General features: G+C 37.7%; 2 protein-coding genes across 10 annotated transcripts in view; both read right to left on the bottom strand.

Moving 5' to 3' along the window:
- ASPHD2 (aspartate beta-hydroxylase domain containing 2) overlaps positions 1–11816 on the bottom strand; it is a 33236-nt gene extending 21420 nt beyond the window's left edge. For 2 of the 7 annotated variants that reach the window (XM_072415426.1, XM_072415430.1), the window contains exons 1-3: positions 11496–11617; positions 4468–4575; positions 2350–2419 (exon numbers count right to left, since the gene is read on the bottom strand). The gene's annotated coding sequence lies outside the window, so the exon portion shown is untranslated. Of the gene's footprint in view, positions 1–2349; positions 2420–4467; positions 4576–11495 lie in introns of all 7 variants that reach the window. The other 5 variants (XM_072415432.1, XM_072415428.1, XM_072415429.1 and 2 more) reach the window with 5 other exon arrangements.
- A 10279-nt stretch (positions 11817–22095) lies between these two features.
- SEZ6L (seizure related 6 homolog like) overlaps positions 22096–25913 on the bottom strand; it is a 227342-nt gene continuing 223524 nt past the window's right edge. For all 3 annotated transcript variants that reach the window (XM_072415423.1, XM_072415420.1, XM_072415422.1), the window contains one exon: positions 22096–25681. In XM_072415423.1, coding sequence (XP_072271524.1) covers positions 25652–25681 — 30 coding nt within the window. In that variant the 3' untranslated portion in view covers positions 22096–25651. The remainder of the gene's footprint in view (positions 25682–25913) is intronic.

Genomic DNA, 25913 nt, shown 5'->3' with positions numbered 1-25913 from the left:
AATCAACTCCAGGCCTTTTATCTGCTTAATTGATAATGACATAACGAAGGAATTGCCCACACCAGCCCATGAAATATCCTTTAAATCAATTGTTCAATTACTTTAAAGCCCCTGAAATGAAGTGATTGTGTAAAAAAAATAAAAGGCTTTAGTTCCTCACATTTTTATGCAATCTTTTTGTTCAACCCACTGAATTAAAGCTGAATGTCTGCAGTTCAACTGCATCGGAGTTGTTTCATTTGAAATTAATTGTGGTAATGTACAGAACTAAAATTCGAGAACGTTGTCTGTCCAAAATTTTTGGACATAACTGTATATATACTGTGTTCTCCCCAGCCCCTCAATACCTGAAGCACTAGTTCAGGTAATAGTTGGCACCCCCAGGTACTTTACACTCAACAGTATTGTTGCAGCAGAAGTGCTTTTGTGTATAGAAACTCAAAAGTGTCAAATAATTAATGACATTTCCTATAAAAATACATTACTAAAGCAATTGTTTCTGCTGTAAAAATGTGTACCCAGATGACCTTTATCTAAAAAATATTGTATGTGAACACTGCTTTGTTCTCACCAACCATATTCTTCCTGCTTCTACTGCAGGCAAAAGAATAAATAATGAAGAACCATCTGCATTACTCACAGCAGCTAAAAATTTTGTAAGTCAGTATAAAGGAAGAGAGCACATATGGATAAGATTATGCACCTTATCTTGCCACCTCATGTTGGTGAAAGACTATTCACACTTCTAAAGCTGCGTACACACTTGCAATTTTTGTCGTTGGAAAGGATCTTTCACGATCCTTTCCAACGACAAGGGAGTGCACGATGCATGAACGGTGCTGTAGATAGAGCACCGTTCATGCTCTATGGAGAGGGGAGGGGGAGAGCGATGGAGCGGCACCCTGCTGCGCGCTCTCCCCTTCCCTTTCATTAGGATCGGCTGTCGTCCATGGATCCGGCAGGTCGGTCGTCCGGACGATGGACGACACCGACTGTACACACAGCAGATTTTCGCCCGATGCCGATTATCGGGCGATAAAAATCTGACGTGTGTACGTAGCTTTAGGTGAATTTAGTAATCCCCACACAGGAAGGGGAAAGCTGCAAATCAACAGGCATAATTTTAATGGTAATGTTTAATGCCTTCTAACTTTTTATATTTATTAATTATGGTAGGAACTAAAAACAAATAGGGAAGAGGGAGAATATTTTTTGTAGCAAGACAGTTTCAATATATGTATTCAAGAATAATGTTGAAGTTTGTTTAGGGCAAATTGTGTTACATTTTATTATTCTATTGTTTAAAAAGGTATAAAACTAAAAGGCAGATGACTATGGTGATGGGGATATGGACAAGTGTGTTTGCAGGGATGTGTATGTTGGTGACACCATGGGTATGGATATTAAACAGTGCTTGGAACAATTGTGCAGAAAGCAAAGGTGTTGAGGTCACGGTATGGAGAAGGAACAATGAAGTAGGATGCAGCAGCTAATAATGTGGGGTGATCAGGAAGAGGATTATGGTTGGGGACATCACTGCATGGAATTGAAGCAATTGAGAACAGATAATCAGGGAGGTATCAGGAACATGTGTATGTTGAACAGTCTGTATGGAGAAGTGGGGAGAATGTGTAAAGAGTTCAGACAATATCTGGTGTCATACATTGTAAGATAGTGTAGACATGATCTATGTAGGGAAGTCCCATCGTATGAAGGTGGAATAGTGGAGGAATGATACACGGAGTGTGTGGAGTGATCGGAAAAATGGCTATGGTGGCAGCAGAGACTGTATGGATTGGCAGATGGCTATGTTGGTGGGGACACTGTAAAAATCAGTGGATGAGCAATGCTGAGGTTAGAGTATAAAGGGATCAGACAATTTATTCATATTTTTGTTACAGTCCTGGTATGAGCAGATATTTTTATAATCCAGCATTGAAGCCAGCTAAAATTCATATCAGAGACAGACAGTCTGGGACCAGTTATCAATATGTTTGCAGAGAAATATAAGTATCCTTGTGACCATTGAAAGGAAATGGGTGATGGGCTTAGGCATAGTTATGTGATGGGTGCTGTTTAATATAGATTTTAGAAAGGTATAGAAGCTTTATGCAAAGAGGGGTTTGGAGGGCTCAGTACGATGGCTACATCAATGGCAATGAACACACGGAGGTGGAACAGTGTTGGAAAAAGATGTAGGACCTTTGGATGTCAGTAGTGGTAGGGACAGTATGGGGTTGATGATCTGTGTAGTGTAGCTGAAGCAGCAATGTTGGAGTGCACAGAAAGTGGTTAAATGAGTGGAAGTTTGTTAGGCTGAAGGAGCGCATTGTTTTTCATTTTGCTTACTTTGTGTATGCAATCTTTCCGAGAGGAGAATTCTCACAATGGAAAACCAAAAGAAGCAATCCTGCATAATCTACAGAAGGAAAAATGTGAAAAAAGTGAAACTATTATCAAACTTGAATACATTTAGGAGTTTTTTTTTTTTTTTTTTTTTTTTTATTTAACTTCATAATTAGCCATTGGGGTTAATACAAATAAAAATAGCTATCACAGCTCTAACTAAAAGTTGAAATTCACAAAAACAAGATACTGGGATTACCTTTATTAAGCATACAAAATACTGACAAAGTAATCAGTAAGAGAAATCTTATTGGCTATGTGGAGGGATTGCAATTTTTAGAGTATTTAAATGTGGGCAAAAGTACAAGCCTAAAAAGGTGCCTTCTTTACACCAAACCTGTTCATTTACCCAGAACAGTGCACATTTGTTCTAAGGTGTTCTAAAGAGGACCTCAGGAAATGGCATTACATATGTAAATTACTATTATCTTGTATTTATATAGTGTTGACATATTACACAATGCTTTACAAAGTCCAAAGTCATGTCACCAATTGTCCCTCAGGTAGCTCACAATATAATGTCCCTACCCCAGTCATATGTCACCAACACAGTATAAGGATAACTATTAGGGGAAGCCAATTAACCCAAATGAATGTTTTTGGGATGTGGGGGGAATCCCAAGGAAACACAGGGAGCACATACAAACTTATTGCAGATAAAGGGCCTGATTTATTAAAGTATGCCATGTCTAGAGAAGAAAGAGTATCATGGGGGAACCTGGGTGATCCAGTAAGCCTAGAATAGATTTCTTAAAATCATTTAATATTACTTGGCAAAGGTTTTCAATCTTGGGCCAGATACATCCCAATATTGATAGATCACCCATTCTCTGCCATAATATTATATCTTCTAAAGTCTTGGAGAGCTTTAATAAATCAAACCCATTGTGTCCTGGTTGACATTCGAAACGGAGACCTAGTGCTGCAAAGGTGAGTGCTATCCATTGAGCAAACATTGCTGCCCACTGTAGATATTTTAATGCAGACTTTTCAAGAGGCAATAGTAAACACTAACAGGACTGATTTATAAAAGCGTATGAACGATGTGTTTGTAATCAAACTACTGCTTTCCTTTCTAGCACTATGAACATAAAAAAAGAAATAAAATAGTAATCAATGACAAAGCAGACTTTTTTCATACTACCAGTACTGAACCCAGCTAAAACACTGCATATTTCTATATGTTGGAATGGAAAACACATTCAGTGCTGCAAAGTAAGAAAAGCTGTCACAGGGTTCACTGAACCCTCCTGCTATTGCAAAGAGATACCAAACAGTCCTGACTTCCTCAGTCTTACACGGTAATGAACCTTAAATAAGACTGCAGCAAAGAAAAGGCAGCTCGCATTATCCGACAAATCCTGCTTACATTTACTGTGTAAATGCTTCACATATTCATGTCCCCCTCTGCAGTACACAGAGCATGTTTTTTTGTTTTTAAAGGCATTGATCTAGCAATAGCTCAAGCAGAAAAAAAGTGAGAGCAGAATCAGGGTCAGCAGATAAACCATGCTGTATGCAGTGTAAGGTACCATTGCTGCAGAGAAATTAAATTACTTAACTCTGTGCTAATTCCATAGGGAAGATCAAATTCGTCCAGAGAAGAGAAAATGTTTCAATAAACTGCCTGCTGCTGGGGATGATTATGTTAATGCAGTATATGTGAGCACTATAAAGCAATGTAGGAGGGGTGATTCTAGTGGTTCAGGGGGAAAAGTTTATGGATGAAGGAGTTAGCTGAGGAAATCCAGGGCTACAAATTGTAGTATCAGAACTACAACCAATAGTAGGGAGTGACATTGGTGCCAAATCATTAATGGTTAATCAGGCAAAGGATAGCATATAGGGTAACCCAAAAAATGTCTTGGTCCTGAGTTGGCTCTGCCCCAAAGACCAAGCTAAAAGTTACACTCCAATTAGGAAAGGGGGTCCTAAGCCTAAAAAGGGAGGGCAAATTAGGAGTTGTATAAGGGGCAGTTATCTTGTTTACCTAAAACTTTTGTTATGAATAGAAAAAAATACAAGGTTTCTTAAAAGTGAACACATGCATGATTCAGTTACCTATAGCTGCACACATTGTTCCCTTTCCACTACTGTTGATCCAGGACGGTCAGTGTTTTTCCAGGGCTTAAAACTCTTTCCAGGTCCCAGTGTGACATCCCCGAGTATCTAATTCACCGGTCACAAAGAAACAGTGTTGTCACATGAGAGAAGTGGAGGAAAAAAACAAATATATACTGCTGGGAAGGGCAGAAGCTAGAGTAAATCTGTTGGGTTTGCCTTAAACATACAAAGCAGGTTTACTTAAAGGTTTGCTGAAAAATCTTTAAAGAGGGACTGAACTGTGGAAGTTGTGTGCAGAAGAAAAGTACAAGTCAGCAGCTTTGTCTAAGGGTCTCGTTGTAGACGATTTTCAATCTTTGATATACCATGCAGTGTTCTGCACTGGTTCCCTGTGTGGTAGATGCAGGCCTTTGCTTTCTCACGTCAAAGCCTCCAGCAAAAAAAACAAGAGTGCGCAACAAAGTACGGACATCACCAAATCTCAGTTCTAATCTCTTCATACTTAGTTTTTAGTCTTATAGTCTTTAGTCTTAGTGTTTAGGCATATTTACAATCCATGAAGTGCAGTATACTTCAGGACAAGCAATATTTTTAAGGTACTGCCTAGGCACAATACATATATCTGAATTTTACAATAGTTACATTTTCCGGACCACTTTAATCTTACCAATGTTAACATTGTTTGGTAAGGAAGGTTTAGGAGGGACTTAAGTGCTCAAGTGTGACAGATAATTCCCATTTTCTAATTTGTATATACAAAATTTATTTTAGTGTGGGTTCGGGGGAGGCCTAGAAACGTAATGACCTATTTATATCAATCAGTAAGACAAGGTCCTTGGCAAGATGACAGCTTAGGAACTCAATGCTCATATTAATTGTGCCCCATATTTGTCTGGCAATGTTTGGGCATACGCCCTTCCCATAAGACAAACTGCTTGCAAGGCAAAGAAGCATGGGAAAGAAAGTAATGGCACCAATGAGCGTGCCTTGGATGGCCAGGTTGGGACAATGTGAAAACTCGTATACTGCTTTTTATTTTTTACATCACGCACTTGCATTTGCCGAATATAAGAACTTTTTTTTCTTACAACCAACCTCAAGCAGGGTTTAACCATACTGTGTGCATCTCAATTAATGATTTTCAACTTTGACTGAAGGTCAATACACTTTACTGTACATTCCAATTACACTCATGTACAGGGCATGTAACAATATTTGTCTTCTGGTAATATTGAAACACAAGGTAATTAAACAGCTTGTTCTGTGAATATAGATGTATTTTGTTGTCAAGGTTTGCTTCCTCTGTAGTCTTATATTGACAAAATACGCTAGTGAGAGGAAAGGCTGTTTCTGTGATACACCCACTCAGGAGCTGCTGGGACTACAAATATTTAATGCTTCAGCATGCAGCAGACCTCCTGTTCCTGGCATCACATTCATGGCATTTTTTCTTCCATGGGAAACACGAAAAGGACACAGAAAACCGCACATTTAAAACCTGTAGTGAGTGGAAACATGTATATATTGTCCATACCTTTATTAAGGGACACATACAGTATAGGTAAAAAATATGAACGTATACATTTCTTTGTATAATAAAGATCATGAAAAGATTTGCAGAGAAGAAAAAGCAGGGTTGTTTTACACAGAAACATGTACAGTAATTGCTTTGATTTAAAGAGAACCTGTTCATTTTCTGTGCACAGTAACAACTGCAAGGTGTAATCTGGTGCAGTGTGATCCACTTTCCGCTACCCCACCCTGCTTAATAAAATTGTAGTCCATATTATATAATGGAAACTGACGTCAATGAAACTTGCCTGCTGAGGCTGAGGGGACATGCAGTCAGACAATGCTTTTCGAGTTTGACATGCACAAGTTTTTTTTGTAGCCTGTCCCCTGCCAAAATCTTATGTCTAACGTCCATAAGACCAGATTCACTATGTCTGCCATTAATGTACTTGTGTTATCATTGAACATTTTCAGGTGTTAAGGCAGACTAATTATTTTAAATAGACTGGTAGCCTGCCTTAATACAAAAAGAATAAAGACATATTTTAATGCAGTGAACTACAATAAAGAAGTGTGCCAGACAAAAATAATTAGATTAAGGACTTGTGACTTTTCTCCTGGTCTGTCATTTTTGTTTTGGGTTATCAGCCGAAAGTATTGATTAGCTAGTAAACTTAGGAGTTTGGAAACTAGAATTTTAAGTGTACGGCTAACAAGATTCCTGGCAGTTTCTATTTCCTTAAATTTTCTGGTAGAGTGCAGACAGACTCTCCGATTATCCCCCTGGGCCAGTGTACACAGAAATTTGTGTTTTTCCTTTGACATCCACTTGGAAGCATGTTTGACAGATGTGGAATACAGAATTTCAATTTTGAACAAGTCAATAAGAATGCATCTCAAATGATTCTCATGCATTTAGAGCCTGTCTACATTTGCCCTTTAGATATTTAGATTAAAAACATGGCTCCTGATCCCCCCAGAACACTTCCTTTTTCTGCGTGCTTCCAGACCCTTTACTGACACTTCCAACGTACGCCAAAGTAATGACGACAAAAGGCCGACTGGCAACAGATCAACAAGATACAGCAAACGCCAGTTCATTTTTTTGCAAAAGTTCACTTTTTCTTGAGACTAGTCTGAAACAAGTTGAAAGACTTAATGTTCTACTAAATGTAATGCATACAGTCAGAAAATACTCTGAAGATATAAACTAGACTCATGATTTGTGGGCTTGTATATCCTAAAGTGTATGAAAAGGCAAAACTTTTTTTGTTTTGGATACGGAAGGATTTTTCCTGTCCTTCCCAAAATTTACCTTCTCCATTTGTCCTGGTGTCCTTTGTTACTAGGACTAAAAGTGATGGGAAATCCCCGATAGTAGAACAGGAATAGCGGAATCTCTTTTAATTGAGACACTGATGGTAAGATCTGTCCCAGCAAAAAAGTCTTTAGCTAAAAAAAAAAAAAAAAAACACCTCTTCCAGAACACGGGTCCCCTGAAATGTGATGTTTTCGCTTTTTTAACCAATATTCACATCCAACATTTTCCCCATGCTGGGCACTACAACTTTACAGCTATTGGGTCAGGCTACCTTGACACAAGACATTACACACTTAACCACCTAATTATACTCCCAAGACCTTTAAGCTTATTAAAATATTTTTTTTTACATAGGCACACTTTCCAAATGCAAAGAACCTTGAGAAATCCAAGTTTCTAAAATTCAGTTTTTCATAGCAGGTATAGTCTCATTTGCTTCACTGTGGAATTGGAAGTTACCCCATGTTATAGTGTTGAGCTTATCAGTGGTAAGAGCGCTAACAAAACATCAAGAGATGGATACTACAGCTGACATTGCCTAAAGCCTGGACTACATTAGTTACACACAAACAAGCTCTTGGGACTGTCTAGTAAAGGTTTGTGAACCAGATGTCTGAATACACCTACTTACTTCTTATCAATTAGTCTACAGCCTCACAGAGGTGACCATCGGAGTCAGCTATGCAGTGAAGCATCCTTTACGGTTTTGTGATGAAATATTTAATTCTAAGCACACCACTGTAACCTTGAAATGAAACCATTACACCACTGTTTCTATAGGTTATATTTATTGTTCCCTGTGGCACTAGCAGTAAAGAAAATAATTGCCTTTTCTTCAAACCTATGATATGATACTCACCAATACTGGTTGGTTGCCTTATATCGGGTTAGCATTTCCTTTCCCAAAGGTATGGAATCGGCGCTAATAAGATATGTATACTATACCATCAGAATGGAAGCACGCTGTCCACATAAACACACAAAATTTGAAAGTAAGAATTAAAGCAAGATTATTTTACTATTTTGTACAATGTTAAAAGACCTAATGCAACAGGAAGCAAGAAAAAAGGCTTACGCAATAAGGACAAACACCTTCAGAGACACAGAAACATTTTTCCTATGACAACTCCGGCTTATGGCATTCCCCTCACTTATATTTCCAGCAACAAATAAAGATGGTGACTCTCTGTAAGGGTTACACAAAACAATAAAATATCCTATTGTGCGATACTTCCCCCACCTCCTAAATTGTAGTCTCTTTGGGGCAGGGTCCTCTGCTCCTCCTGTGTCACAGTCTGTATCTGTCTATTATTTACAAGACCTATTTAATGTACAGCGCTGCGTAATATGTAGGCGCTATATAAAGAAGAATGATAAAATATGACAGGGGCTCTGACTCATTATCATGCTCTCCACAAGTTAAAAAGATTGATCTTCAGATGTGCTTTAATTCTACTTAACAGTTTTTCTTAAAAAAGACCGACACAACTAGCAAAAAGCTAAGGATTTAAAGTGAAATAATAGTAAAGTGAATGGACTGAGCAAATAATATTTATCTGACCCTAATCTTGTAGAACATATAGTTAGCCCCCTCAATTGTAAATCTATAGGGACTGCTTGACACCTGGACAAACACAGAAGGGGCCACATAGTTGTGCAACCAGTAGATTGACAAACCAGGACTACACCGCTAAGTAATATGTACACAGTCCACTCAGCTCCCCTGACCTTACTGAATACTGGTTTGAGAAGCAGAATGCCAGTTACATTTTCTATTCACTCAAAGCTAAAGGTGTATAAAATTAAATGGAATACTTACATATTTTAGGACCATCAGAAAGAGTACTTGAAAACCAGCCCCCTTTATCTGTTGTATTGTATTATGGAGAAATGTAGTTTCACTTTGTGAACATTACAATAACAAGAGATCTCGGAAACTGCCATGCTTCTAACATAAACAACCAGTAAAGGTTTCTAAGCGGTTAGACATCCACTGAAATTCAACTCTACAGTATTAGGATCTTTGTGAATGAAAACAATCAAATTGTAAGCAGATAGAAAGGTGAGAAAGGACTTATTTTAAAGTTTAATTTAATAATTATAATGTGGGAAAAGGTGACCTTCAAGAATTTGTTTCCTTCTAAATAAGCCACACATGACATGAAATAAACAGCTATGCACCTTCCAGAAACTTAGGAAATGCAACATACTGCTTGTTTGTATGAGTTTTCCACATATATGGAATAAAGGTTGTGTGTATGATGACTCCACACAGACTGCATTAAAAGGCCTTGGTATAACAATTTTCCAAACAAACAATAGTAAGTATTTGGAGGTTTGTACTTTGGCATGCTCATTTTCAAGCAAGTAGGACATTTCAAGACTTTCTGCATGGGGTCTGACTTGACCCCACTTAATCCCTAATTATGGTAAATTTAAAACCTGTTTTCTCTTTTGACCTTTGTCTTGTTACTCGGGGGTGTAACTATAAATTATGCAAAACAGTTGGGTGGTTACTGAAAAGTGCTGGGTGATGCACCCAGTTAGAAGGGGCTGGGGAGAACACTGGAAAGGAATGGAAAGAACCTGGGATGCCCATTTTACATACCACCTTCCCTTTACATTTAGGAATATAGGAAAAAACATAAGGAAAGTTTTAGCTTAAAGTACTAAATAGGTCATACTTGGATTCTACACGTATTCAAAGTTTCACTTGGCTATTAGAAAGGTCTCATATGTAGTGTACATCACACTAAAGAAATAATTTGTTCAATTGCAGCTCAATGGCAAAATGTAGATACACAGCCAAAATATTTTCACAATGTAGGAGTATGAAAAAAAAAAAAAAAAACCGTACTGATACCACATCTTTTCTTTTTTCAGGTGTTAATAAGCTTTTCAGATTTTCGGGGATGAACTAAGTGAGAGTTAAGCCATGCCTTGCACACTGTCCCCTGTCTTTAGAAACCTTGTGTTCATTGTGTGTTTTGTTTAAATCTGAAGTACATATACCCAACTTCACAAACTGAAGCAGTACCCTTTGCCATTACACTACTGCCACCTCTTGCACCCCCCTCAAGGGTACTCCACCATTTCCAACAAATTAAAAAAAAGTTGTCAATGCATGTACTTGTGATATACCTACAACCATGCCAATATTTTTAAACTAAAGCTCAGCTACTGAACAAAGGATGGAATAGTAAATCTGCTAACCATATCAAAAATGAAATAAATTTAGGAAACTCCAGCAAGCCAATGATTTCCTTCGATTTTTTTTAACAGAATGTGTAAAGCTATTGCATGATTGGCTCACTGTTTCCATAGCAACAACATGAACCAATCGGCATTTCTTCACTTGTGTTTGCAGTAAATAGTTCTGTTTACTGTAACAAAGTTCCTTTATAATACAATAACACAGTAAAACAAAATAAAAGCACAGGACAATATTATTGTAAAGAGTTCATGCTTCCATAACATATACACAGATGATCCATTACACTTTCACCTCCCAGTAACACACCTTCATGCATTGGGGTAAAGGCCCTGTGGTGCAATGCTATTAAAATATGGCATGGAAGTTCCCGGGGATAAGGAGCTGCTCCAATGAGAAAGGTGATCCAGTAAGCGGGGTTTGTATGGCTTGTACCAGGCAATGGTGGGAGAGGTGAAGGTGGCACCCCTGGGGTCCCAAATACATGTGATCACAGAGACAAGGACTAGTCAGCAGGGCAGCTTGGCCAAACCTTCTGCAAACAGCTAGAGGATTGCTGCAGATCTCTACCTGTCCAGCATACATATTACACCTAATCACCCATCCACACAATGACAAAGCCATGGGCACAGCATATGGCAGAATGATCCCACCTTGGTGGCAGAGTGGGCACAGCATGCCTGGCAGATGATCTGCAGTGCTCCTACATAATCTGTCTGCAAATATTATTTCTGCACATTATTCCACAACCAGCACCCACTATGCAGCACTCCTGACTATATGATCCAACCCAATAATAACAGCACAGAACAATAATAAATGAGGAAATATCAGGATTCCCCTTTACATTACCCCAGGCCCACCATGTAATCTCCAATAGGATGAAGATATGTCAGCCCCCCAATAAATGAGGATTTCATGCTGCCAGCATTCACACATCATGCATTGCATTAGGATTTCATGGCTTGCAATGTACTGTACCTTCTATCACACTGCTTTGGGATGATGGCTTGGTCTTCTCACTCTTGTCATGTCTCACCATGTCATTGGTTTTTCCCTACACACTCATTTAAATACGTACGTATATTGCAGTAAAAAGCCCCTAACCAACCTGCTGCATTATCTCCGGCTCGTACTGAGCCTTTAAATCCTGCCGTGGTTTGGCCCCGCAAGGCATCCTAGGATTTGTAGTTCCGTCACTAAACTAATCAGGTGGCTGCGCCCTTCATTAATCACTTCAGCCAAACTCCTTCACGTTGCGCTCGGTTAGCACAGGTGGACGTATTTACAGTCTGAGGCTGTGGGAAAAAAGAAGAGAAGCGGAAGAACACAAACTAAGACATAACCTGGAAGAACTACATTGCCCATAAACCTTTGCGAAGCCATTTTTTTTTAACGATGTGTAGTGAGCTGGCAGTGGGTAGAGATGAAATCCTCCACTTACAGCGCCACCTTCTGGTACGTTATAAGGTATAACTCTTAGAGGGACAAAGTCTGCAAAATAGCGTGCAAACAGCAGGAGGATTTATTAGAAATCAGCAGCAGTGGTAGTAGAGTCGGTTCACACTATAGTGCCTATGATTAAGGCTAATCTCACACAGCTGTAACCGTGATTTAGGAGAAACTCATACACTCACTACTCAATCATGTGACAGCTGGTATACACAGGACATAAAAAACCCTATGTATTACATGTATTACAGGCTGTTATCAGTCAGCAAGGAACATAGATGCTGTAATTGCTGCAACATAAATAAAATAGGTGAAACAATCATACAAACCCTTTGACAATAGCTGGATACAATACTCAACGTATATATATTCCTCAGAGCACACATGACATCTAGTGGACAGAAGTGGGTATAGCAACCTGACAGCTTATTTTTCCCCCCAGACACTTTGCAAAAGGTAAAACATACAACAAAGTGCAATGAACAGAAAGAATGGAGAATTAACACATTACAGCTAAGTCCAAAGGGATAACTATTTTTAACTTACAAATCCAATACACCTCAAAAATATTCCCTATATATTTCTAGTATCATATATTTCAAATGTTTTTATTCCATGCAAATATACTTATGTCTGAGTTATTGTCCATTGGTGGGTTTATTTTCATATATGATCCCCATTCAGTTCATAGGTATCCTTCCAAAGACAATTCTCACTGCTGTAGTTTTCATCTACAGCTTTAAATAAAGACAGGATAATGTATTAACTGTAACATTATATTAATATTTATGTAACTAGTAAAGTTTGAATTATGCACTGAAGCGGATTTATTAAAACGCGTTGGGAATTTATTATTTAAGTTATTATATTGTCTTTGAAAATTATATTTTTATTCAAGGCTGTATAAGAGAATTACAGACACATGCCCATTAATATTTTGTTCTAGCACACTTTTCTGTTCTCCGACCAGGTTTATATGTTACTTTTTTTGTCTATTGGAGTAAAAGATAGAAAATGTCTTTAGAGTGATGAGCAAATCTGCTTTAAGGTTTAATTTATTCCAGGTTTCCTGATCCCTTTGTTGGAAAAGACAACATCAGCTGTGCATAGGTTTGCAAGAATAGGAAGAATCCGAACTTCGCATCAAACCCATGGTGAGTTTAATCTTAAACCTCATCCCTTTACTCTAGATGGGGGCTCTTTATTTCCCTAGAAATATACATTGTTTAATTTAACAGCTTTCCATATCATTATTTGGCATTTATTGTATTTAGAATCAACTTCAATTTAATTTATTTATTAATGCCCTTAGATAACTTCTTTCGAATTTCTATAACAAACATCTAACTTTGATATGAAATCAGGTGTGCTAGCACACATCCTCATTAGGTGGATAGACATATAGACATATAGACATAGACCCCTACAGGTATGCCATGTGTTTTCTGGCAACGTGCACACGGTACCTTTGGCTCCAGTGTCAATGATCATCAGGACAAGATAAAAAACCTGTGAGGGGTTCTAATTATTGACCACTTTTTGGTGAATACAAAGTCTGGTTTTAGATGCATTTTAATTTCTGTATTTCTCAGCTTGCATTTATATTTTGATAAGTATTTGATAAGTATTTGAAGTCCTTCTCCCTGCATCATATTTAAGGGAACCATTACCTTTTTTGGTAGCTTTGCCATTACAGCTAGTAAACATTTTTCTTGCTTTGGAATATTGGATATTTAAAGCAAAAACATAGTATCCCTTTTGGACTCAATTCAGAATGGGGTGTGTCTTTTTATAAATAATATGTGTCCATTTCTCATTCTTTCTGTTCATTGCTTCTTGATGTATATTGTTCCTTTGCTGAGTTTCTGAAAATGTGGGTTAACATATTCCCTTGGTGTATAGCAGTTGTGGTCACTAGACATTGCTGTATTCTGAGTAATATATTATGTGCCAGGAATATTGGTGTACACAGCTATTTCCTTTGAATAGAATATTACTGCTGAACCATTAATATGTATAAAGCACAAGGTTCCACAATGTTTTCCTGTGCATTTCCATGTTTTTATGGGTTTATATGTGTGTTACCAGCTGCCATATGTAATGTAGTTCGTAATTGATCTTATCTATTGTTCAGAGTTTCTATTAAATCATAGTGACAGTTGGGGTAGGATTTGCCTTGAATAAGCATGAGGCTAAATACAATGAGTGTTGATTTTGTGTTACATAATAAAATACATTTCCTGATGTTTGAATGCTATTGTGCAAACTTTTTTTTTTCTTTAAGGTATGCAGATTCACATAGTCTGACTGCGCTCTTCATGTGGATATGGGCCAGGTTTTCTAGAAGCAGTGATGTGTCTATTTACATCGTAAGACAGCCCTTAACCTGGACTGTGGATCGATAGCTATTGATCTTGTTGAGTAAGGAAGAGAATATGAAAGGTTGGCATTAAGTGAGCCAATAAAAATTCCATCATCATAATATATTGTACAGGGCAAAAGTCATCAACTAACTAGTATGACTGCTAGTTTCAATTAGATGAGGCTATCAAGAGGCTGTCTGCAGCACAAACACATGCTGATATTCAGATTGGTACTCAGACAAGTGACATTCCTTATACTGGGGACCAGAGCTGTGTATTATGAACCTTCATTTTATTTTTAGGATTTACTTGTTAACAGCTCCTTCCCTCTGTAAATTTTATACACATCACTAGCTGATAACCCGGCGTTGCCCGGGTATTTATGTATTGCAATCCTATATTATACAAGAAAAGGAATCAAATAAAGCTGTAGTGATTTTCTTGTCTAATGTGTTGTTTCATTTTTTTTTTGCCTTTGATTGCACTCGGCCAATTGCCCTATGTTTTCTCAGAGGCATCATTACAGGTCAGAAATTTGTAAAAGAATCCAAAAAAAGTATGTAAAATATAAGCAAAAGCCACACTGTCACTGAGCAATACATACATACACACATACATGCAAATATACCTCTGACTTATACCATGACACTGTACAAAGATCAGCAGTGCACTCACATGAGTCTGAGTCATACAGTATATTTAGCAAGTTTGGTTTAAATACCTTTATATACCTCTGACATATACCACAGTGGTATATACCACCACCTCAGCTATTTACGTTTTTACCTTACGTTTTCTCGAAGGCATTATTACAGGCCAAAAAAAGTATGTAAAAATATAAAGAAATAATGAGAAAAAACTGGGGTTTACTTGGCAAAAAGAGATATTCAAATACATTCATTTATAAAACATCCAAAGTGCAAATCACAATAGGATCAATTACAAAAACAAAAAGAAGTGATATAAAAGACTTTCAGTCTAAGGCATCCCTGAACCGCTATAGGTAGGGAAATGCCTTGCTTACTAGACAATCAGTTGTCTGACTAAGAGTTGCAACAAGTGTAGAAAGGAGGCTCAGTTTTCTCTAGCCTGACGCGTTTCGCCAGAAGGCTTCTTCAGGGGATATAGGTAGAGTCAGAGCAACTGTATGATGGAATAAAGGACTTTTCTCATTATTTCTTTATTTTGACTTATTATGGTGTTGGCAGATCTATTACTGACAAGCTAGTTATAGTCACTCCCCCCATACTGTATTGTTATGTAAAAATATAAGCAAAAGGCACACTGTCACTGAGCAATGCATACATACACACATACATAAATACATGCATACATGCAAATATACCTCTGACATATACCACAATGCTGTACAAAGATCAGCAGTGCACTCACATGAGTCTGAGTCATACAGTATGTCAAGCAAATTTGGTTTACCTCTGCTCACCTCTGCTCCCAACCTGCTTCCAACCTGCTTTTTTTAGTGGTATGACCTTCTGTCAGTTAAATAAATGATATAAGCTGTGCTTTGGTCTGCTCCCCCTTGCTCTAAATGACCTGCTATTACTTTTTTGGCAAGATCTAAAGCAGCATAAGTAACTTATGCTTGCATGTGTATCATAGCCAAAAGTTATACTAACACAGTGTCAAATAAAAAAGTACCATTTACATCCTATTTACGCTGACCCTGTACACAGCAATACCCCTGTAGTGATTCACTGCTATTGTGGTGATGTATTGGCTGCTAATGTCCATGGACGATCACATCATCAATGGGAGTGATTTTATGTGCTTGAGAGAGTGGTAGAGGTAGCTAGGTCTTGAGTGAGAATGGAGGAAAAAGCCTTAGGAGCCTGGAGCAGGGTCTGACAACTAACAAATGACAGCTAAAAGTGGAGAAGAAATTGGGAGATGACATCACCAACGAGAGTGGTTTGGGGAGTAGTGGAGAGACACAAGAAGAATAGAGCAAGGTATAGGACTCGGACTGAGGATAGAGAGGTAGGTCAAAAGATGATGGCCTCTTCTTATGGGGAGCTCAGCTTTTTGCATTTAATAGGTGTGGTAAGATAGGCAAGTTGTGTTATTGCCTGTCCCTTTCTGCAATAACCACCAGCCTGATTTTTAATTTTGTAGAGTGGGACTTTAACACAACTTCAAATCCTCCTCTATCCTCAACTCTTAACCTAATAATGTTACCTCTTGAGGTGTTACCTGAATTCTGCACTAAACTACTGCAGATTCTGTGCACTGAAAAATTGGGACATGCTGTGCCAAGATCAGATCCCAATTAATGTAATAGGTTGCTAGTAGTATATAGTAAGTGCTACTAAGCATTTAGAAATCAATAAGAGATTGGTAAAATTACCTTCAATACTCTGAATAGGATACACAATTGTACCATATATAACAAACATTTATTCTTCAAAAATTGAATACTTTTTGACAGCAGGAAGGTATTGTATTCCATCTTTATAACAAATGCCATGATGCACACAGGTGTTAATACTCTTATTGAAAAGTAATTCTCATTCTTACATTAGAGTAATGGTTTACCAATGTAAAAATGTAGTAAAATGTCAGGTTTCTCTTGAAGGACTTTTCATACCAAGTTATGAATAGTATGTGTAGCAATGCGTGTTTATATTATATCCAGTTAGTTTATAATATATTATTAGGTCAACAAATTCTAATAATATAGTATGTAGCACCCCCCCACAGGAGCAGATGGGTTTTCCCAGGTTCCTCCTCGTAATGTGGCATAAAGAAATCACAGAGGCCCGTATATCTTACCTTAGGGAGAATGCATTGCAACTAAACACATAGAAGAGATGGTTAGGGTAGCAGTGTCATATAATGGCATTTCACAATCATGGATTGCACTGACAACTGACCTCCAACTCTCTCAGCTGGAATAGGTCTTCTCAATGTGACAGTACCCAAACTTATTATCTCCTGTCTTAGTGTGCTTCCCTGGGAACCAGGCTCATCCCATCAGTGGGCCATTTTACAGACTCTGGCCTAGTCAAGCCTTGGAGCTACAGGGCCACTTGCCAAGCTTATTTTAGTCACCCATAGTGATATTCCCCCACCCAGGTTTGCTGGATCACCCAGATTCTCCCATGATAGTCTATCTTTTTAAGTCTTGGAAAGCTGTAATAAATCAGATCCATAGTTATGTTAAAATGCTAAATAAATCTTATCAATGCCTATGTAGCTTTAACAACATTTAAAAAGCATAATTTAATCTGACAGCAGAAGAAAGCGTAAGGCTGTCAAAGCTACAGGATTTGGGTATGTCAGATGATGCATTAGAAATATCTTCTTGGCAGTTTTTGAGCTTAATTTAGCTTTTGGTTGATTTATATTGATGCTGAAAAAGCCAAGAGCCCAAAATATGCTGCCTTCGTTTTCATCAATAGGATCATCACTGACACTCTTCTAAGCATTTGTTTGAACAAACATTATTATTATGTATTTATGTTGTATATCATTGATATTTTCTATAGCACTTTACAGAGTATTTCAGTATGTGCTGTGAGATAGTGGCAGTCCTCCAGCTGTAGGCTTTATAAGATGACAGAAACATGTTGGTGCCAAACAAAAAGTGAAAATTGTTCTGGCTGGTGAGGTGTTGCCTTGGCGGCTGTAGGGCCCTAAGCCCAGGTGCTCTAGGCTGTATTCTGGCCCTGACTCTGCTGCGGAGACTTATACTAAGATATAGGCGCCAGCAATGTACATTTGTTAAACTTCTCCTGTTACACCTTCAGTATCAAGTGGGGAAAAATCATTGTTACAGTCAAGTCATGAATACTAGTCAATATTTGGTGTGCACTACAGGTAATCCTTATTTTACGACTTACCTGTTTACCGGCCACCTGCACTTATGACCGTCTCCTCCGACGAGTACACTCTACAAAACTGTACAGTGTTCATCCACCCATCATCCCCTGTTTGGTCTTCAGAGCTCCAGCCCTTTTTCTGCAGACTGTTAGAAAGCTTGTCACCAGGTGTGTAGTGGGCATGGGTAGGAACACTGTGCGCTAACTTTTTTGGGGAATGGGTACGCATGCTCACTATTTTGCAAAGATTTCTTTGGTGGTTCGCGGCTCTGGCTGGTCCACTCCCCCGCGGGGTCAGGAGAAGGACCCCCCTGGGGGGGTGCACCGGCCAGAGCAGAAGACCATGTCTCTTGTATGGAATTGCAGGCTCAGGGCGTTGGGCGGGTTGTCTTTCTGTACACAACCCGCCCACTCTCGTAGGCTCAGACGGGCAATGGATGAGTGGGCCAGTTCTGGTATCATGATGTCACTCTGGGGGAAGTTTCTTACCGTTTGAGTGACACATAGACAGGGGTGTAGTGGGGCGGGCACATTCACATAATAATGCGCATGCGTGCTCACCATGGATAGTATCGTGCCTCCTCTTTTTTTACAACTACACCCCTGCTTGTCACTGACTGGTGCTTCACACTCACAGCACTGCAGATGGGGTCTATCCTATGCTTCTCACTTAATGACCAATTTGGATAAGAACCAGGACCCAAGAACGGAACCTGGTCATTAAGTGAGGAGAATCTGTACTGGTTAATTACACAGCTCAACAAAAAAAATTATTTTCCACTTGCCAAGAATTTTTTAATATATTTAGTGTATTCCAGGTCTGCTGAATCCAGAAATCACATCAGTTTCATTGAATTGGCTCTAGTTCTTGTGATACAGGAATTGGAAAAGACGATTTTACCAACAACAAATGTTAACACAGCATATGATTATCAATCTTTATTTACACTGATGATTTGCATTTTATATATTAAACGTAGCATTATTTTTATGAAACTTTCATTTGCCTTTTTTTTATTCATACATTTTTTTTTTTTTACAGAAATACGAGTTCTTTAAGAAAAAGCTGTTTCAATGACCCTAATGTATTTTGCTACATTTGTGGCGAATATTCTCAGCAAAAACAGAAAGAAAAACAAGTGGGAGTGCCCTGATTTGGAATCAGCAGGACGACCTGTGCCGCATGGTGCTGATGTTCCCATACCAGTGTTCAGTACATTCCCTGATATTCCTGTATCTGACATGGAGGATATACAGGGTTTGGAGTGTAATCCAGGAGTTAACAGTGAAAGTGAATATGAAGGAAGTGTTAAATGATTTATTGCGTGACCTAAGTCTGTCAAAACCTCTAACCTAGAAGTAAGTGTCTAGTTGTATGTACTGTTACTGTAGGAAGTCCTGAAAAAAAAACACTTTCACCACATTAGAAGGAATGTCTTTATAATTTTATTTTTAAGACATTTTTACCTTTGCCCACAGAAGTGCTGATGTTCGGCTGTTTACATGTGTTCAGCCAATTCAGCCAACTTTCTGTAATGTAAAAAAGCTTCAGAGCTTTGTAGATAGGAAATTAGGGCGTCTGATTGGGTGAGTTTGAAAAGGGTGAGCCTGTTGGTGAACTAAGCTGCTCCCACGTATTCCACAATGCTTGCATTCTGAAATGGTTTGAGAACCTACCTGTCCCTTCTGCAGGGAAATTGTTCTTCGACTGGTCGCTTTCTCATGCAAAAACAGTCCTTGCCACCAATGCAGGAAGCAGAGGGGTGATACAGTTTTAGATTCCTTGCTTCTTTGGCAGGACGGATTTCAGGGTTTCTTTTATACTAGGAAAGCAAATTTACTGGGAAAGACTCCACAGTTGTTTTAGCAAATTAAATTAAAAAAATGAAATGCTAGAAAAGAAAATTAGCCTAAAATTCTTTAAAAGACCTTGTCATTTCAACATTTATGAACATTGCTGAACCTTGAAAAGCTAGGTTGAAATTGAAAGAAAAGTTATATATATATATATATATATATATATATACTGTATATAAAATATTTCATAATGTTATTTGAGTACCTCTAAAAGACCCCCAAAACATGTCCCCAGCCTAAATAAATTCTAGATAGGAACATTAGTTTATAGCTTTATAGTTTTTTAGATATATAGTTTATATATTAGATTAGCTTATACTTGGTAAAAAGGCCCTGTCAAAAAAACTATTAATTTCAACAGCAAACATTCCCAAAGGATCACATTAACATGTACAGGTAGTACCTGGGTTACAAACAGGATAGGGACTGTAGGTTTGTTCTTAAATTGAATTTGTATGTAAGTCGGGACATGTACATTATCTAATAAATGCAATTAGGCAGACGTTTGTCTCAACATATTATTAGGCAGTGTGGTGTCAGTTACTGTATAAAATTTTATTTTTTATTTTTTAATTTTTAAAATTTAATCAATAACAAAGCAAAAAAAACAAAAACTTTATGGAGCCTAGACATTCACCCCCTAAGATCACCCACAACCTCAGCTGTGTTTAGCAAAAGATTTCTTCTGCAAGTCATTCAAACTGCCCCCCCCCCCCCTTCAAGCCTCTGTCCTGCACAGAAGAGCAGGGAAGCCCTGTTCATATTTTGGAGGTGTTCGTATGTCGGATGTCCTTAACCCGGGGACTACCTGAACCTGTAAAAGCCTTCATTTTAAAGAAAGTGATTGATACTCGTGGGATCTTATCTTTGGACTTCACTAGACCCCGAAAAGGTAAATACTACCTAAAAACAAAAATAGTTTGTCAATTGTCGAATCTCATATTATTTTAACAAACTGCCAACACATCCATATTTAAAATGACAAGAGACCAATGTTAATAAGCTTCTGCAGACAAATTGGTGCTCGAAGACCTGTGTACAAAGATTGCTGAGCTTAAAATTTCAGTACAAGAGGTCCAAAGAGGGTACTCTCAATTGAAAGGCCACCTTCTGACTTTGTCCACTCCGCCAGCCCAACTCCTGAGTTACTTTTGGGACTCTTCCTTCCTGCGGTACCAGAACTCAATATTCAGCTCCCTGACTGGTTCTCTGGGGATCAGAGCCAGTTCCAGGACTTCTGCACTTCCTGCTAGCTCTTTATCTCAATGCAGCCCAGAACCTTTGCAGATAATAGCACCAAGGTGGGCACCATCATCCCCCTCCTCCAGAGGGAGCCACAGTTATTCTGGGAATGTCATGGTTGCAGGCCCACAATTCATGTATTAATTGATCCATTGAGGAGGAGTCTTTTTCTTCTAGCTATTATCTCTCATTCTGTTTGCCAAACCCAAACCACTGTTATGCTTGGATACAGAGAAGATGGGGGTCCCCCCCGTTTACCATGTCTTGGATGTCTTTGACAAAAGGGGCTGATGCTCTCCCCCCTCATTGTATTTATGACTGTCCAATTGAATTCCTGCCTGGGGCTGAGATTCCATTAGGTCGTATTTATCCTCTCTCAAAACCTGAACTTGTTACTCTTAGGGAGTAGGACAAAATCAGTACCATATTAACACATGCACAAAAGAAGGAGCAGCACTGTTACTATATGGCAGTAAATGTTTTAGGACTGTAGAACACCTCTAGTGTACTGTATAAAATATGTATTCCTGAGTCCACAGAGTTAGCTGGATCAACAAGTATTCATTTTCACTTATTGAAAAGATTTAAAAATTAAATTTAGTGGTACAATTAACGGTCTGAAGTTGTTCAAATAAAGAAAAAGTTCACTGTTAGGATTTACACATACTTTAGGGACACTGTGCTGTTCTTTGTATTCACTAGTGCATGTAATAAAAGTTACCATGGTGTGCTTTTTATATTTTGCCAGTAGAATGTATCCCTGCTTAGCTAAATTGTGAGGAAATTCCAGATACTCCATATTTGACACACTTTTCAACTATACAAATACACAGTCTTCTTTTTTATTAAAAGAAATTTTAAATATGTCAGGTATAAGTCCAATGTATCTTGTTATCTTTCAAAACAAACAAAAACTATTAAAATATTCGCCATATTTTAATGGCTAAGATAGGACACATTGAAAAGAGAAAACAAAAATCTTACAAAAAAACACAATTCCATCTGGTAAGAGTTAGTAGTCCTTGCCAGTCTCATTCATGGGCATTAATTCTATCCATGCGGAGTATAATAGTCAAAGAACTGTCTTTTTTCCTTGCAAACATCCATTTCCATGTCCTGCATCAGGTCAATAAAAATACACCATAAAAAGACATTTAAAGGTCTTCTTCCCACAAAAAACACGGCTTGGTAGATAAGGATCAGGTTGACAGCATCACAATCACCATAACTGGAATGGTTCTGGGATAACACATAGCATTTATAAAGAACTTCAGTGGAACTGCTAAAACCATGACTGCACGGTGACAGGAGTTTTAATATTGCAGAAAAGCTTATTGTCATGGAATCTGACATATGTCTAAATACTTTCCTTTAAAAGTTTTGAAATTATATTCTTTCTAGATACAAAGACTACCCTCCATACAAAAGAGCAACATGATACAATATCAAAATGAGAACTATCATCAGAATTTTAGTTGGATTCCAGATTCGATTTTTAGGGCCCATTCACTGCAACACTTTCCATATAGTCTACAATTATGAAAATCACCAAATGGCTTGTTGGGTATCTAAGTTCAAGTAATATAAATACATATGTATGTATAGCAGAGATGTGTATTTGTAGTTTTTAGACTCACACTGCTCTAAAATCAGCCAGTTGAATTCAGTACAAATCATTTAACCTTGGCCATATCTAGTCAAATTTGTGAGACAGAATTTATTGAATAATTTTAAATCTTGGAGCATGATTGACTGTCATTACAAAGTTGTCTGTTCCATAGATCTCCCATTTAAATAAGATAAATATTACATTAGGGGTCGTATTAGACTCTCCTAATTTAAAGATTTTTTGCTACACTAGGGCCCCAAACAGGGATGTTTGCAGAGCCATTAATATCTTTAAAAAAGTGGAGTATAGATAGGGCGCTTTGACTTTTAAAACCACAGCAATCATCCACAATACTAAGATTCTGTAACCTATTTTGTTACAAGTAAAGAGAATGAACAGGACAGGGAGCATCTTGGCAGGAAACGTTATTAGGATAGACCTTGTCATTGGAGTGGTGGAAGTACAAAAGTATGAAAATATGTGCATGCATGGTCCCCTAGGCATGTTCTCCTCTATTCACATTGGCACGTGTAGAATGGCCCTGTCAAAAGAGGTTTAAGTATGATGCATGGTATGCAATTTCATAAAAATTATTGAAGCAGAGACTGGTCGCCAGGGAAAGAACATGCCATTCACAATTTTTGGAAATTTTTATTGGCATGAATTTAAAAAAGTTCATTTTGGTGATAAACTTAGTATACTTAATCCCTAATCCCTCATTTCAATGAAAAAACAAATTAACAAATGTTTGTTATGAAATCACTGGTAACAGAATCACAAAGCTAAAAAATTAATTATTATGCAAGTCCGAGGGGACAGCTATAAAACCTAACATTCAGTTCTTGGCAAAGTTTCCAAATGCAGCAAAACAATATATTGTCCGTATATTAAGTTCCAAAGTGCAGGGATCTTACTTGTAATATTATTTGGGTAAAAGCTAACAGTTTACAAGTTGCTGGTACCGTGTAAAAGCTTCTTATCCAGAATTTATTACATTTTCACCCAACTGCTTTTTCTTACCGAACCTTTTCACTTTACAAATGTTAATGTCAAAAACCTCTAAGTAAAGTTTAGAACTGAGAGATGATCTTCTATGCAAATGATCCTAATAGTGATGAATTAATAAACGAACACTTTTAACTCTAAAAAGTTAGACATGCCATGTCTGCACCTCTGAACTGGTAAGAGATATAAAGATTTGGCACCAACAAATGCAACACAAAAACCTTTACAGTTTGCTAAACAGCACAGTATCAGTCCAATATCTAGAATAATAACAATTTTCTGCAATAACTTAATTGATGTTTGATTTGAAATAGCAAAAGTTATGTTGAACTATTTGGCTGATGGCTTTAAGTTAAACAGTATCAAACCCCAAAAATATAATATATTGCAGTTTACCAATCCAAAGATGTGGTGGGTCAGTTAGTTTTATTTTTTTAGGCTTTTTTCCTTAGTGATCACCTAGTAATCTCATGTGTAATGCACTTTTTGTTGGTGGATGGTTACACCCACTCTTCCTATGGTTGCTACTGATCTCCTTTTTTCATTATGCTTACATGGTGAATTGATGGGACTAGCGGTTTACAAAAGAAAGATAGGATTGATTTTTTGTCAACCACCATATCCATGGATTGGTAAATTGCATTATATAAACTTTATGATTTTGGGTTTAAATATGACCTAATGTCTTACTAATGTTCCCCAGAATCTTGATATATAAAAGGTCACCATCCCCCCAAAAAGTTTTACCTACCAGTTCCCCAACTTCCCACACCTTCACAGCCCTCACTTTGTTATGGGGCTTTTGGGTGTATGAGACCATTACCATTACCGTGTTACAGTGCTTGACCAGGTCAAAACACTGATTGAGAGAGCCAGTGATGCCAACCTTTTGACATCCAAGCTTACCCAGGGTGGACTACTGTACAGAGGTGAAACAATGATAAGTATACTTGATGGAGAAGGGGGAAAGTTGGACTGTCAAAAGACACTGGCATTGCTGGCAAAGTGTCATCATCCCTTCAAACTGTTTTATTTACAGGCATGTATTTTATATTTTATACTTAAATAAATATTTGGAAAAATATGCACTTATCTTACTGTAAAACACTAGTTAATCCTCCTACTTTTATTTCAATAAAATAAAGTGCATTCAATGACAGGAAATACAATGCTTTTATCCTCTAACAATATTTGTTATGTATATTCTGTATTTACGGCAACTTTAGTGCATTGAGCAACAATGCCCACTAACCTTTAGTGACCAATCAGAAGTCAGCTTCCATTTCTGACGGGTTCCAGTGCCTGGCTGAACATCATTGCTGTTTGTTATTAAATCAGTCTCTGAGACTTAAGATTAAGTGAAATTATATTGATATTAAAATAAATTAGTTTATTAATACTTGACTAATCTCAGCTTGGAAACCACCCGCAGAAAACAATATTATCTACTACCTAAAATCTGTTTTTCTTTTAATTAACCTAAATTATCCAAAGGGGTGTTTCACTATCTTTGTTCAGATGTAAGTTTGTAAAATACCCTGCGATGTAACAGATTGTTTCTCTTAAACCACATCAAGTTAAATGCAAATGTTATAAATACAGAGATGGAAATCTTCAAGAAAGAATCAAAGGAAATACAACTAAAAGGCTAAAAGGTTCATTTCAATTCCACATTGTCTCTGGATTAAGCACTGAAGTTCTACCACGTTCCAGAAATGACATCTTGAATAAAGGTGTCTGGTGCTTGCCTTCATATTGAAATCTTCAGCTTTATATTGAAACTTCATATTCTCGTGTCTCCTGGAACAAAAGCAGAAGAAGACATAAATGTAATTGTAAATGTCCACCAATGTACAGTGTATCTAGTTTAATGCTCTTCTCCAGGCATTTGGCACCCCTCATATTGCCTCTTCTGGAGGCCTTTGTATGTTTTATGCTTTTTGTTTTATCTTGACTTAAGGTTGGTCTTGTGATGTGCCTCTTTTCTGTGTTGGGCATGCTTTATTGACAAACATCATCAAAATAATAATGC

The sequence above is a fragment of the Pyxicephalus adspersus genome, chromosome 6 (assembly GCF_032062135.1).
Source record: "Pyxicephalus adspersus chromosome 6, UCB_Pads_2.0, whole genome shotgun sequence".
NCBI lineage: Eukaryota > Metazoa > Chordata > Amphibia > Anura > Pyxicephalidae > Pyxicephalus > Pyxicephalus adspersus.
This window is presented reverse-complemented; position numbering and strand designations above follow the sequence as displayed.